Source organism: Eretmochelys imbricata, chromosome 1, assembly GCF_965152235.1.
Source record: "Eretmochelys imbricata isolate rEreImb1 chromosome 1, rEreImb1.hap1, whole genome shotgun sequence".
In the NCBI taxonomy this organism is placed as follows: Eukaryota; Metazoa; Chordata; order Testudines; family Cheloniidae; genus Eretmochelys; species Eretmochelys imbricata.
In genome coordinates, this window is record NC_135572.1 from 55328930 (window position 1) to 55343996 (window position 15067).

The 15067-nt window shown below is 40.7% G+C and overlaps 1 protein-coding gene across 1 annotated transcript in view; it reads left to right on the forward strand.

Annotated features, from left to right (window-relative positions):
• Positions 1-15067, forward strand: part of LOC144267895 (complement C4-like) — a 92353-nt gene that overhangs the window by 15503 nt on the left and 61783 nt on the right. The window contains exons 11-16 of the mRNA XM_077822719.1: positions 1489-1656; positions 2971-3168; positions 6620-6811; positions 8863-9012; positions 9453-9579; positions 9979-10050. Coding sequence (XP_077678845.1) covers positions 1489-1656; positions 2971-3168; positions 6620-6811; positions 8863-9012; positions 9453-9579; positions 9979-10050 — 907 coding nt within the window. The remainder of the gene's footprint in view (positions 1-1488; positions 1657-2970; positions 3169-6619; positions 6812-8862; positions 9013-9452; positions 9580-9978; positions 10051-15067) is intronic.

A 15067-nucleotide genomic window follows, 5' to 3' on the forward strand; every position in this document is an offset into this window, starting at 1 on the left:
CTTCAAAAGCTATGAGACAGTGCCCGCTCCCCCCCCAAAAATCATGAAATTGGCTTACAAATCCAGAGATTTTTAAAATAAAAGTTGGTTTCTTTTCATTTGTCTTCTGGCTTTTGAGCTGTCAGGGTTAATGTTTTCAAATTTTTCGGCACAGCAATCATGGCTAGAAACTTAATGTGTGTCTGTCTGTTATGGAAGCTGAAATTCTCATATAATCATTTGTCTCCAAGGCCTAAGTGATTACATATGCTACTCCTGGGGGAATTCTGCACCAAAAAATTAAAATTCTGCAAAATTCTGCATATTTTATTTGTGAAAATAACACAATATAATTATGTCAATTACAATTATTTTGATAATTTATTTAAAAATACCTGTCAACAAGTATGTCTGTAACAATACAGACAACAAAAAAGATTAATGAAATGTTTTTTTGGCAAACAGATTCCTTACTAGGCATATGAGTAATAATTTATTTAATCTACAATTCAGAAACGTATTTCCCACACCCCTCAGAAGCAGTGCAAAGGCTTGGGGGAGTCAGGGGTAATGGAGGAGTCGAGGGAGGAGGAAGTAATTGCTGGGAATGAGCCTGGGAGTGAACCTGAAGGGTTGCTGGGTGTGCGTGTGAGAAGTTTGGTACAGGGTTTTTTGCAGAGGAAGGGATTGTTAGGGAGTTGAGGAGCCTCCCCCTTACAGACCCTGGATGACCCCTAGCCTTTTCCAGTCAGTCAGGCACATCTGCCCCCATCCTCAAGCACCCCCCAATCCCTATGTGTCCCTGCACCCCCACTCAGCCCCCCCTGTTCCCATGTGTCCCTGCCTCCCATCTCCATGTAGGCCTTTACCCCCATTCAGCCATCCCCCACAATGTGTCTCTGCATCTCCGTGTCCCCATGTGTCCCTGCACCCCCACTCCCATTCAACCACCACTGCAGGCTGGTCCCACCACTAGCCCTTCTGATCCCCAGTCTGTGATCCCCCAGCAGCTCTATGTGACACTCTCTGCCCGTCCCTTGCCTCCTCACCTGGCCCCATAGGCAGGGCGCTGTGAGGAACACACCCTCTGCTTTCTCCCCATCAGCTGTTGACTGCTACAGCTAGTGAGCTGGCTGCCTCTGTTCTGGTGCCAGAACAGCCTTTGGTGGGTGAAAGGCATAACTGCAGTGCCTCTCCGGCAGAATGTATATTCTGTGGAGAAAAAAACATCTGCAGGGCACATGAATTCTGCACTTGTGCAGTGGTGCAGAATTCCCCCAGGAGTAATATATGCTTAGGAGAGTGCTGGCACAAGAGGGAATCTGGGTGTAGTTGTATGATACTAGTTGGTAACAAGACGAAGTCAGCTCCTGTTTCTCCCTCCCAATGGTCAAATTTCCAAATAATAATTTGTAAGGATTCATATTTCCTATTGGTTTAAAATATCTTTCCTTGTTTTAAGATTTTATTTTCACCCTGTCATTTGCCTGTGGAAATTTTCCCCAATAGGCATCTATAACTTCTGCTGATGGTTCTCCTGCTGCTGCCGTGTCTGTTACTGCGACTCTTACACGAGATAGAAAAGACCCAAAGAAAAAGACTGCACTTTCTAGTAAAGAAGGTCTAGTATCCTTTGTATTCAACATTCCTCGTGCTGCAGAGAAGCTACAAATAATGGTAAAAAAAATTGCTAGACAAACTTTTACAATGTTTTTACAGAAAATGAATGCCCAGAATATTTTTGATGGAAGCTGCAAGGCAACTGCAGCATGATTCCTTATATCATATGAACATTTTTAGGAAAATTCCATTGAAGATGTTACATTAAGTAGGAGCCTGATGCTGTAAATCTTTATGCACTTGAATAGTTTCACTGATATGATTGAAACTACTTTTAGGATTGTTTGCATGGGCAAGGGTTGACTGACTCAGGCCCTAAAGTTGCATTGTAAAATAGTTTGTATGGTTAGCTAGACTGTAATCTTCTCAGGGCAGGGATCAGTTCTTTATTTTCCCTGTACAGCATCTGTGCTGTACAAATGTTAAATACTAATAGTAGTGTATTTGTGCTCGGTTTGTGATAGGCAAATTTTGTCAAAATATAGCTTCCACTTTCACACAATGGCAGAAATGGTGAGCAAAATCCTGAGGTCACTATGCATTTTGTTCTTGGGCAAACTCCTGAACACAAAGGGTAAATCTATACTTGGGCTGGAGGTGTAATTTCTATCTTGGGTAAACGTACATGTGCTAGCTTTGATCAAGTTAATATGCTAAAAATAGCAGTGTAACCACAGCGGCATGAGTGGCAGGATTGCTTAGCCACTTGAGCAACTACCTAGGGCCTCAGATGGGACTGTACTCCAATGGATAGCCTATCCTGCTGTCTGTGCTGCTGCAGCCACACTTTTTGTAGCATGCTAGGTCAATAAAAGCTACTGTGTGTGCATCTGGAAATTGCAGCTCTAGCTGCAGTGTAGAGGGATCCAGAGTCAACCTCTGATGTGAGTGGCACTGCACGCAGGTGCAGGGGTCTTCCTCCAGAGTCATTTGTAGGATAGATGTGACTTGATTCATAGCAAACGGGGAAGTATGGAATGACAAAAGACAGATCAGTAAGATCACACAGCTACTTTAGCATAATCATCTGTGCATTTGAATGGTTGTTAATTTTATTTTCAAAATACTTATTATTATCATTATTAAGCCACTTAGTGTGGGTGTCATTGAGCAAGCTACTCTAGGAAAATATCAAAGACAAATATAGCAACAGCAAAATAAGCAATGAGAGAGAATCAGGTTATAGAATTGTTGTTCTTGTTTTGAAATCACCAAGCTCTGCAAACAAGCTCCTAGACTTAGTGCATTGTGGTGACACAACTCACCCTCCAGTGTTTTCCAGGTGACTTGGTAATACATGAATTAACAGTGGCACCTGATATTGTCTCTTAATTAGCATGCTGTTTGCTCTGTCCTTTTCTTTCTTCACAGGTGAGGGCTGAGGAGGGGAAGCCTGGCATGGAATCAGCCGGAACCAAAACCACTGCTGAGAGATACCAGTCTGCTACCCAGAACTACCTTAGTATCAGCATTCCGCATGCTGTCATTGCACCTGGAGATACTTTACATGTTACCTTGAAGGATGTCCACCAGTCCAGCAGCAATACCATTGACTATTTCTATTACATGGTTAGAAATAGGACTGTGACAACAATACTTTGCATTAGAACAGATCATTTTGCAGTTTATAAATCTACACAACTGACCTTTTAAAGGTTGGGAGAAAAGCATGTTAACGTTAAGATGCAGCTGTGGAGGAGGTCTGGTGCAAAGAGATCCATACACTTGGTATTTTTAGATCTTTTGTGACATCCATATACTTTAATTGAAGTGAAAGGTACCAGCTTGAGAGCTTTGGAAACTGGAGTCTTAGGAAGAAAAATTCCATGATCTCCTGATTTTCCTAAGTTTGGGCCAAATTTATGCCCCCTTTTACCAGATCTGAATTTGGTTCTTAAAACTGCAATAAGCCCAGATTTTCTTTTTTAAAATTTAGTCTTTATCGTCCTGATTCTTATTTACACTCGGGCCTCTTTGCATCACTCTTTCAGTGTAGAGGGGCCTTAAAGTCAGCAGAAAAGTATATGTGCATAGATGAGAATCAGGCCCCAGGAGTTTAAAGTGCAGTCATATTGCTGGTGTCCTTTAATGCCTTGCAGTGTCTCTACCAGATAAATGGTTCTCATTTTACAAGTAAAACTACATTTTTTTAAAACTCACCTGGGATCCCAACACCCAGCTAGTCCTTTCTAGCTAGTGCATCATCACCTGCAACTAGAGCTGGCCAGGAATGTTTTGACAAAACCTTTTTCAGTGGACATGATCTGTTGAAACTGGTGCTTTTCACAGGAAAGGGTCAGGTTTGATAAATTTCCTGTTTTGAAATATTTTTGAAATGTGTTTTGAAATTGCCAAGATGTCCCATTCCAACATGTTCAAAATGAAAAGTTCCAGTTTTTTAGTTCAAAATCTTTTTTTTTTTTGTGGTTGAGACATTTAAGTTTTTTTAAAAATAAAATGATATAAACATGGGAAGTGATATGTTTCAAACTTATGTGAAGCAACCCAAAGTGATTTTTTTTTTTTTTTTGGATTAACAGTTTGCTAAAATTTTTGAGATTTTTGGCTTTTTGTCCTGATTCAGGATGGAAAATTTCAAAATCTCAACCATTTCCTTAGGAAAGGAAAATAGTTTCCTGTTCAGGTCTGACTGAATCTGAGAGCATGTCTACACGACAAAATGAAGTTGCTCTAATTTACGTTGGCATACAGCTGCCGCAGTCATTGCATAGCTTGTGCATGTCTACACTTTGCTCTTTGTGCTGGCTGTGTGCATCCTCACCAGGAGCACTTGCCCGATGGAACTGTCAGGCCGGTGGCACCTTAAAGACTAACAAATTTATTTGAGCATAAGCTTTCATGTGTAAAAAACCCACTTCTTTTGATACGGATGAAGAAGTGGTTTTTTACCCATGAACGCTTATGCCCAAATAAGTCTTTTAGTCTTTAAGGTGCCACCGGACTCCTTGTTGTTTTTGTGGATACAGACTAACATGGCTACCCCTCTGATACTTGAACTGTCAGTGTGGGGAATTGTGGGATGGCTTCAGAAAGCCAGCAACAGTCAATGTAAGCAACACAGGCCTGGTTTACACTGCAGAGTTAGGTCAACGTAAGGCAGCTTATGTCAACCTAACTCTGTAAGCATCTACACTAAAATGTAGCTCCCATCGATGTAACTCGCCCACTATGCTGACTTAATAACTTCTTTCTGCAAGAGGCGTAGTGCTTAGGTCAATGTAGTTAGGCTGATGCAGTGTCAGTGTAGAGACTGCATTGCTTACATCAGCTGTTGCTGCCTTTCAGAAACTGTCCCACAATGCCCCACCCTGGTAGTTAAATCAGTACATGTTCTCCTGGTGAGACTGTCACACAGGGAACATAGTGTGGACATGTAAAACCAATTCAACTGCGCTGGCTGAACGTTGACATCCACAGTGTCTACACTGACACTGCATCGACCTAACTACATCAACGTTGACTCTATGTCCCTTGTGAAGGTAGAGTTATTAAGTTGGAGTAGTGAGCAAATTACACTGGCAGGAGTGAAATTTTAGTGTAGATGCTTACATAGCTAGGTCAACATAAGCTGCCTTGCATCGACCTAACTCTATAGTGTAGACCAGGGCTAAGACTGGAATTTAATGAACAATTCTCTTCATGATGCACAAGCCAGAAAACAATCTTGCTCAGTTTTTCGCAGCTTTTATTGACTCTGCAATGCTACTAAATATAAAAAAATATTTCTTTCATGAAAGTAAGCAGATCTGACTATGAATCAACTCAGAGAACAAATCAGTTGAATGACAAATATGTTCATTTTTTAACCATAACTGCACTTTACAGCTGACATTTTCAAAGCATTTGGACACCAAATTACCATTTAATTTCAATGGGAATCAGGTGTCCAAAAGCTTAGACAGTTTTGAAGATCACAGTCCCAAGATTTACAAGTTAGATCTAAAGATGAGATAATTTTATACCAGGATTAGAATACCTGATACCCAGAACTACCTGGGCACCTTAGTACTCTTGAAGTTCAATATCTATAAGAAAGTTAAAACCTGTCTGAAAGGAGAAACTCCATTAGCTCATTTGTGAGGATCTCTGTTCTACTTTTGCCATTTTAATGGCAAAAACCTGTATTTTTTTAGCCTTCTGGCCAAAAACCCTATGTTTTTATTGTATCCTCTCTATTTTTGTTTTGAAAAGTGTCTAGCATCAGTTCAGGTAAAATCTTTTTCAACTCTTCCATCTATAAGGGCCTGATTCTGGCTTTCTTACAACTTTCTCTAGAAGTGCTTCAATTGAAATAAATAGGATTATTTGCAGATAAAAGCATTAGCAGATGTAACAGTGACTGAATTAAGACAAAGAGCCAGACTCTGATATTCTTACTCACACTAAGTAATACCTTATTCTGTCAGTGAAAGACCTATACCCCCTTCAGCCCAATGTAAAAGAGCCAGTGTCTCGATATCCTGCAGAAGGACAACCACAAGACTGCCTTCTAAAGTCTCTTTTGCAAGGTCGGGTACAGGGCTGTGCTAGGGATAGAGTTGGGAGTGAAGGAGTGTGTCAGGGTGAACCCCCAGCGCACACATATACAGAAATTCTGGGAAGTGCTGCAGATCTAAGGGCAGCCTTGCAATGCTACTGTAACTTAAACAGGCTGCCAGGGCTAAGTTATACTGGGGGACTACTCCAGCCCCAGGAGTTGCCCAGAATCAGGAGGGCACGACTCGATGAGGTCTCCCACGGAACTCAGAGGTACTACCCATAGGCCATGAGTTGTGTGCTGTTCCTCTTTGAGGTGCAGCACCCAACATCACCCTATGAGTAGTACATTGACTTCAGTGGGAGAACTTATGGAGCTAGGTGCTACTAAACCAGAATAAAAGTTATCAGAATCTGGCCCTAAGTGACATGATTATTAAGTTTCATATTTCCTTTATGTAATACAGATTCTGTCATGATTGCACAGCATTTGATTTGTTTTAAATTTGCTTTTGAATTGCAGGTAGTGACAAAGGGGAAAGTTGAGGTTATGGGAAGAGTCCCGTACGCAAACAAAATAATCACCCTTGATGTTACTGAGAAAATGGTGCCTGCATTTCGCTTTATTGCTTACTACTTCATTAAAAATCAAGGCCACAGTGAGATTGTGGCTGACTCTGTGTGGCTAGACATTGTGGATGCCTGTGAAGGAAAGGTAAATGACAAATAAAGGGATATTTATAGAGAACAAAAATAGAAAAGAGGTGAATAAGGTGGGATATGATAGAGGTCTGTAAAATCATGAATGATGTGCAGGAAATGAATAGGGAAGCATTATTTATTCCTTCACATAACACAAGAACTCGAGTCACTTGGTGAAATTATTAGGTAGCAGGTTTAAAACAAACAAAAGGAAGTATTTCTTCACACAACTTACAGTCAACCTGTGGAACTCATTGACATGGGATGTTGTGAAGGCCAAAAGTACATCTGTGTTCAAAAAAGAACTAGATAAATTCATGGAGGATAGATCTATCAATGGCTATTAGCCAGGATGGGCAGGGATGCAATTTAGGGCTCCAGATGCCCTAAATTTCCAACTGCCAGAAGCTGGGACTGACAACAGAGGATGGAGTACTCAAAATTGTTCTGTGCTATTCTGTCCATTCCCTCTGAAGCATCTGGCACTGGCCACTGCCAGAAGACATGATACTGGACTAGATGGACCATTGGCATGACCTCGTATGGATGTTCTTATGTTCTAGAACGGGGTGTTCATGAGCTCCAGACAGTTAAAGCAGAGTCATCATGGAAATCACTTTCATTAGAAATTAAATTATTAGAAATGATCCTTACTGCAAAGTACAGTAAGTAGCAGTAACAGATGGCATATGTCTGGGAGATTATTCAGAATTAGGGCTGACAGGATATTATGAATTCAGTTACTCCTGTAAATGGCAAAAAAAGTTTACGGTTCTGAATCGGAAGAGGTGAATCTGTCTTAAATTATGTATGGATAATGATAATTCATAGTTATATTCCAATGAAAATTGAGTCTGTGGGTCACATCCCCAGATGGTATAAATCAACATAGCTCCTTGGAAGTCAATGGAGCTATGCCAATTTACATGAGCCAATTAAAAATGAAAAGGCCATATCTTGAAAAAAGTTGAAGGAAATTAAAATGGGGAGGGGGGGCAAAATAAATTTTGCAGAAAAATTCAAAATATTTAGTTTTGTTTCAGTGGAACATACCCACTCACCCACTTGTTTACTTTTTTTCTGCTGTATTTCCCACCACCACCACCCTTTTTTCCCTCAACTCTCTCACTCTTTCTCTTCCCCAATTCCCTTTTTCCATTGGGGAAAAGTATAAAAGTGAAAATGTTTCCCCCCAACAAAACTAAACAGAATTTTTCATTGAAAAATGAAGTTTCAACCAAAATAATAATTTTCATGGAAATTTTTTGTTTTGACCAAAAATGCCTATTCCGTTGAGGGGAAAAAAAGTTTTCCTAGCAATTTTTTGTCTGGCTCTAACTCAGCCAAAGATCTGATCCCATATGTATAAAAGGAACAGAAGCCAGTTTAATACAGGTTGGCATGCATTTATTAATAATCTTTTGGTAATTCCACCATTATCACCATCTAATTCTGAATACACAAAGGATCTACATTAGAGTGGTTCCTTATAGTAATAGTTTAAAAGCCTAGTAGCAAATTGTTTTAGTTTAATTAACTTTGTAACATAAATAAGCTACACTTCACTAGTTTTATTTCACGGTATTTTTTATTTTTATCTTGCTTTAGAAAGCTATTAAATGCAGCTGGTACTGTTTAAGGCCCTGATTCAGCAAAGCATTTAAGCATGTGCTTAAATCTAGTTGAAGTTAAGCTCATGCTTTTCTGAATCCCTAAATATTTAAGGTAAAATTCTCTTTGCACACACCAGCTTCCAAGGCTCTTAGAGGGTGTTGCCCACATGTATCTGAGAGCAGAGTCTCCATTCTTTAAGGTTCTGGTGTTCTGAGCTCTCATTGTAGCAGCTGGAGTAAAGGACAATCAGCACAGTTCAGGATCAGCCCCTTAATCTTCATCTGCCAACAAACACATACCACAAGTGACACTAGATAAATGTTAGTGGTGTGAAATGCAGAAAGCTTAGATAGAGGTTACCTATATTGCTAATACCCCACTAATGTCAATGCTTGATATTAATGCTAATGAGAAATATAAAATTCTGTTATTTAAACATTTTGCATTTAGGTTAAACTGAAAACAGACCGAGACACATACGAACCAACGGAACTGGTAAATTTATCGATTGACACAGATCATGCAGGAACTGTTGCCTTAGCTGTGGTCGATACTGCAGTTTTCATTCTGAACAGAAGGAATAAGCTTACGGCCAAAAAAGTAAGTGTGTTAAAAACAAAATAGCATGTGTCATTGAGTCAAGTAGTATTTCATAGGAGAATAGAGATATCTGAATATAATAAATGAGTAGTAATCAAAACATTATTCTAGACGTTGCTTATTTGGGAAAATATTTTTCTTATTTATTTATAATACATTTCTAACCAATTTGCCTAGGATTTGCCAAAGCAGAACAGACTAGTAGCCTATCCACTCTCATATGGGCAAAACTGATGATTCAGAGGAAGGCCATAAATGAATTCAATTATGCCCTTCTTAAAATGTCAGATTCCTTTCATCTCAGTGCTGGGGTGTAACCAATACTTCTATTTGCATAATTTCTGCATATGGCCCAATAACAGGATATGACATCGCTATTCAGAAAAGAATCACTAGTTTTGCAATAGTGCACCTTCCTTCAATGCTATTCTATTTTGTAGGTCTTTGAAGCGATGAATTCATATGATCTTGGATGCTCAGTGGGCGGAGGTGCTAACAGTGCTCAAGTTTTCAATGATGTGGGTCTGGCCTTTATATCAGACACAATTAAATCACATTTTCGGCAAGGTAAACAAAGACCTTCTTCTTGTGCTATAGAAGTGTATTGTGGTAGAATAAGTTCACTCTGAACTTCTGGGGTTTGATTTTTAGACCTTGTATGGCACTGTATTGTTGTTCTATTCAGAGGCCTCCCTTCTGTGTGGTCTTATTATTTCCCAATGTTCATTTTCCCATCTTATACTGTGTATTCATAGCTCATATGCAAGTGAAACAGGCTACACTCTTGGGACCTATCATTTGGCATCTATTGTAGATTGGACTGTGTGAGGGGGGGAAAGGCACTGGTAAACCAGCTTTGCAGATCATGCATCCTCTGGCTGCTAGGCCCCAGGCTGGTGCTGAGGAGCAACTTAGAGCAGCCTCAGGTATTATTTTAACCAAACTCTCTTGCTCTGTTTTCCCTAGGCTATAAGTGTTCCCCTGCTACCAGAAGACAGAAAAGATCATTGGATTTTCACAAGCAAATTTCAGGAATTGGTATGGCCATTAATCTTCAGGGGCAAGAGCCAAAGACTGCTGGGGCAGGGCGGAGAGGACTCGAGAGCAAGGGACCAGAGCCTCAGGGGTGGATGGAGGGAAGGGGAAGGATGGTGGGGGGGGCATCAGGAGCTGCAGCTTGCCTGAGGGAATGGGAGAGGTCTCAGTTATAGGGACAGGTGCTAAACTCTGCTACGTTACAGGGTGTAATCTGGCTAAATCTATTTATTCTCTTTTAGAGGGCATGCCAGTGCTAATTGTATGTCATTCCACTGTATCACCCATTATGTTTATGTTCTGTGTGTGCCATAGATTTCAGAGGAAAGCCATTTTAGAAATGACTTTATGGTTAGAAAATATTTTATTAGTACCACTTTTCCTTCCCTTCTGCTTCAAAGCCAGGTTGCCTTCTGCACAGTGTGCTCCTGTCAGGGTTTCTTCCCCACTCAGAACTCTAGGGTACAGATGTGGGGACCTGCATGAAAGACCCCCTAAGCTTATTTTTACCAGTTTAGGTTAAAAACTTTCCCAAGGCACAAACTTTGCCTTGTCTTTGAACAGTATGCTGCCACCACCAAGTGATTTAGACAACCAGCCTTGGATTTTTAAGACCCAAAAAACCCAATCAGAGTCTTAAAAAACAGAACTTTATTAGAAGAACAAAAAAGATAAGAGAACAACTCTGTAAGATCAGAATGGAAGATAATCTTACAGGCAGTCAGATTCAAAACATAGAGAATCTCTCCAGGCAAAACCTTAAGATACAAAAAGACACAAAAACAGAAATACACATTTCCTCCAGCACAGCGAATTTCACAAGCCAAAACAAAGAAAACCTAATGGATTTTCTAGCTAGATTACTTACTAATTTTACAGAAGTTGGAGGGCTTGCATCCTTGATCTGTTCCCGGCAAAGGTATCACACACAGACAGACAAAAGCCTTTTCCCCCCTCCAGATTTGAAAGTATCTTGATCCCTCGTTGGTCATTTTGGGTCAGGAACCAGCCAGGTTACCTGAGTTCCTTAACCCTTTACAGGTAAAAGGACTTTGCGTCTGGTCAGGAGGGATTTTACAGCACAGTATACCGAAAGGTGGTTACCCTTCCCTTTATATTTATGACAGCTCCAAATGACAGAAGTGTTAGTGATCTAAATATATATGATCTGAAGAAAGCATTTTCAAAAATAATTTTCCTATAAGTTTGTCACATTAAAGTCTGATATCTTATGACCGTCACTATAAGAAACAAATGCTTTATCCAAGGGTTTTCCTAACTTTCTGGAACTGGCTGTCTATTCCAGGAATAAGAATAGGGTCATGACTCACTCCCCGCAAAACCTCTAACCCTCACCATGGGCAGATGAAATTTTGAACCATAACCATACTAGACATAACGACTAAGTATGTAGTTTTTAACAGTGATTTTAAGGATGTCTAAAGTTTTATAAATCAACGTGCTGGAAGAATCAGTCTGACTGATTAATGATGTTCCACATAATGCTGAATTGGGGATTACAATCTTAATTCTTTTTTATCTCTATGCAATCATGAGACTTCATTTATATCTTCACTGTTAGAGAAACCTGATTTACAGAGACAAGAGAATGAAAATGAGATAGGAACTGTCAAAACTGACCCATCAAAAGCCAAGTTTCCTCTTTCAGAGACACCCAAAATCTTCTGTGCTTCTGGCTAGAGAAAGACAGTTCCAGAGTGCTGTCAACTTGCCTTCCAACAGCCCAGTCAATAAACATTTTAGCTGAAAGCACTGGTCATCCACCTCTTTCCTGTTGGTGGGTCATCAGACAAATAGTCCTGCAGCTGGATCTGAAGTTCTCTGAGATGCTGACTGTTGAATTCCTGATGGCTCCCAACTGGTATCTGTTCGCTTAAAGTTTGAAATGAAAGAAAGCTTCTCCAAGTTTCCTCTTTGCACTTGGGAAGACCAGTTTCTAAGTGTTCTTATGAATAAGTTCTGCCCTGTTTTTCATGTACTGAGCAGCCATATTCCACTATGACAGAGAAAAGTTCAGCTCCTTTAGGTGCCCCCAAATGTTAGCAACATAAGCTACGCATGACCCCTGCTGAATTATTGAAGCCGTCCACCAAGGGAGCTCAATCTTCATTCAGGAAAACTTCTGCTCTCAGTAAAAATAGTTGTTAGCCTGAAACTGTGAAACCATGAGGTGCAATATGTTAGATCTGAGTAACCACACCACTGATCTTACTTGACCTTGCCCCGGTACCATATATGCAGGTTGAGATACACCAGTGAGATACACCATTCTCACTGAACGTGGGAGTCTTTGACTGCTAATGAAATGTCTCAGATAAGGATTTTCATGGCACTGCTTTGTAGAGGAGCAAGCCTTCTTCAATAGCAACATCAGAAACATACCTCATGAGTGCTAGATGCCATCCAGTACCAGAGATACTAGTTGACTCCTTAAGTTGAATTGTTAAATAGTCCCTTTTCCTGTCTTTTGAAAGCAGTTGTTCTCATACATTCTCAGCCACATCGCTGATACAGTATTGAATAGTCTCATTTTACAAAGGGCCTCTTTTCAGTTTGGTGGCTGATTCATAGATTCCAAGGCCAGAAGGGACCATCTAGTCAGGCTTCCTGCATAGCACAAAATAATTCCTAGAGCAGACCTTTTAGAAAACATCCAATCTCAATATAAAGATTGTCAATGATGGAGAATCCGTCACAACCCTTGGTAAATTGTTCCAATGGTTAATTATCCTTACTATCAAAACTATATGTCTTATTACCAGTCTGAATTTGTCCAGCTTCAACTTTCAGCCATTGGATCCTGTTATATCTTTCTCTGCTAGATTGAAGAGCTCATATTTAAATTTAAATGTAAGTTAAATATTTGTTCCCCCTGTAGATGCTTATAGATTGTAATCAAGTCACCCCGAGCCTTCTCTTTGTTAAGCTAAATAGACTGAGCTCTTTGAGTCTATCACTATAAACCATAAAGAACAGGAGTACTTGTGGCACCTTAGAGACTAAGAAATTTATTTGAGCATAAGCTTTTGTGGGCTACAGCCCACTTCATCAAATGCATGCAGTGGAAAATACAGTAGGACGATTTTATATACACAGTGTGACAAAGTTCCTGCTCTATCTTGGTGGGTCTTGTGCTTATTGGCGGATTTGCTTGCCTCGGAGCTTCACGGCAGCCCTCAGCTTGGCCGTTTTTCTGAATTCACAGTCCAGGTCGACTCCTCCTGTGTCTGACCAGGAGTTGGGAGGATTTGAGAGGAACCTGGGCCTGCCCTCTACTCCGGGTTCCAGCCCAGGGCCCTGTGGAATGCAGCTGTCTAGAGTGCCTCCTGGAACAGCTGTGCGACAGCTACAACTCCCTGGGCTACTTCCCCATGGCCTCCTCCCAACACCTTCTTTATCCTCACCATAGGACCTTCCTCCTGGTGTCTGCTAATGCTTGTACACCTCAGTCCTCCAACGGTCCGCGTTCTCACTCTCAGCTCCTAATGCCTCTTGCTCCCAGCTCCTCACACGCAAACGACAAACTGAAGTGAGCTCCTTTTTAAAACCCAGGTGCCCTGATTAGCCTGCCTTAATTGATTCTAGCAGCTTCTTGATTGGCCGCAGGTGTTCTAATCAGCCTGTCTTAATTGTCTCCAGAAGGATCCTGATTGTTCTGGAACCTTCCCTGTTACCTTACCCAGGGAAAAGGGACCTACTTAGCCTGGGGCTAATATATCTGCCTTCTATTACTCTCCTATAACCATTTGGCCTGACCCTGTCACAACAGAGAACATGAAACAATGGGTGTTACCATGCACACTATAATGAGAGTGATCAGTTAAGGTGAGCTATTACCAGCAGGAGAGAAAAAAAAAACTTTTGTAGTGATAATCAAGATGGGCCATTTCCAGCAGTTGACAATACTATTTCCAGCAGTTGTGGATACAGACTAACACGGCTGCTACTCTGAAAACTATAAAGCATGTTTTCTAATCCCTTCATCATTTTTGTGGCTCTTCTCTGAACCCGCTCCAAGTTATCAACATCCTTCTTGAACTGTGGGCACCAGAACTGGAGACAGTATTCCAGCCACAGTCACACTGATGATCACTACAGAGGTAAAATAACCTCTCTCCTCCTGCTTGAGATTCCCCCATTTATTCATCCTAGGATTGCATTAGCCCTTTTGGCCACAGCATCATGCTGGCAACTCATGTTCAGCTGATCATCAACCACAACCCCCAAATCTTTTTCAGAGTCAGGCCATATAATTTTTGAACCCATATTCATTGAGCAGGGAAGTATAAGATTTTCTACAATAGTATAATCCTCATGCTGTTGTGTGATCAAGATAAGATGCCTGAAGGGCATGAATCTTGTCATAGCCAGTTTGAATAATCAAGTCTTGCTGATTGTTCAAGGCTTTGAGGTTTCTTAGGAAAAAAACCCTAGGTTCATCTTTCAGTGACAGTCATTTTGAAGGCTTCTTAGTCTCAGATGCTAGCATTTCATATCACACCACACACTGTGATATCAAATCAATCAATGTAAAACCAATTGTTCCATCCTCAGGTTTTCTGTTAACTTTATGAGCTGTCTTGGGAACACCTCACTTGCCATTGTCTCATTCACATAACTTTTCAACCAGCCAGGGTCCTTTCCTGACTGACAACCCTTTGGCTAGAAGTGATCTCTAGTCAAAATGGAATGACATAGATAACGTGATCATATTAGGCTCAGCAGTGCCAGTGGGCCTTCGTGTTAACAGCAGGTGCATTGCTCCAGCTCAGTGGTATGTTTTATCATGGTCTGTGTGCATGGGCATGAGCACTTGCACTTCCTATGGTACATCATAAATAATAGTGCAGGTACAGGTGTTTTATTTGCAGTAGCTCTAGGGGCAGGCTGCACTCACATTCTGCTCAAGACTACACTGAGCATTAGTCTAGATTCAGGTTGCAGTAATATGGTGGCCTTAAAGGCAGCATGCCAATCATGATAAGACTTATAATGTGTA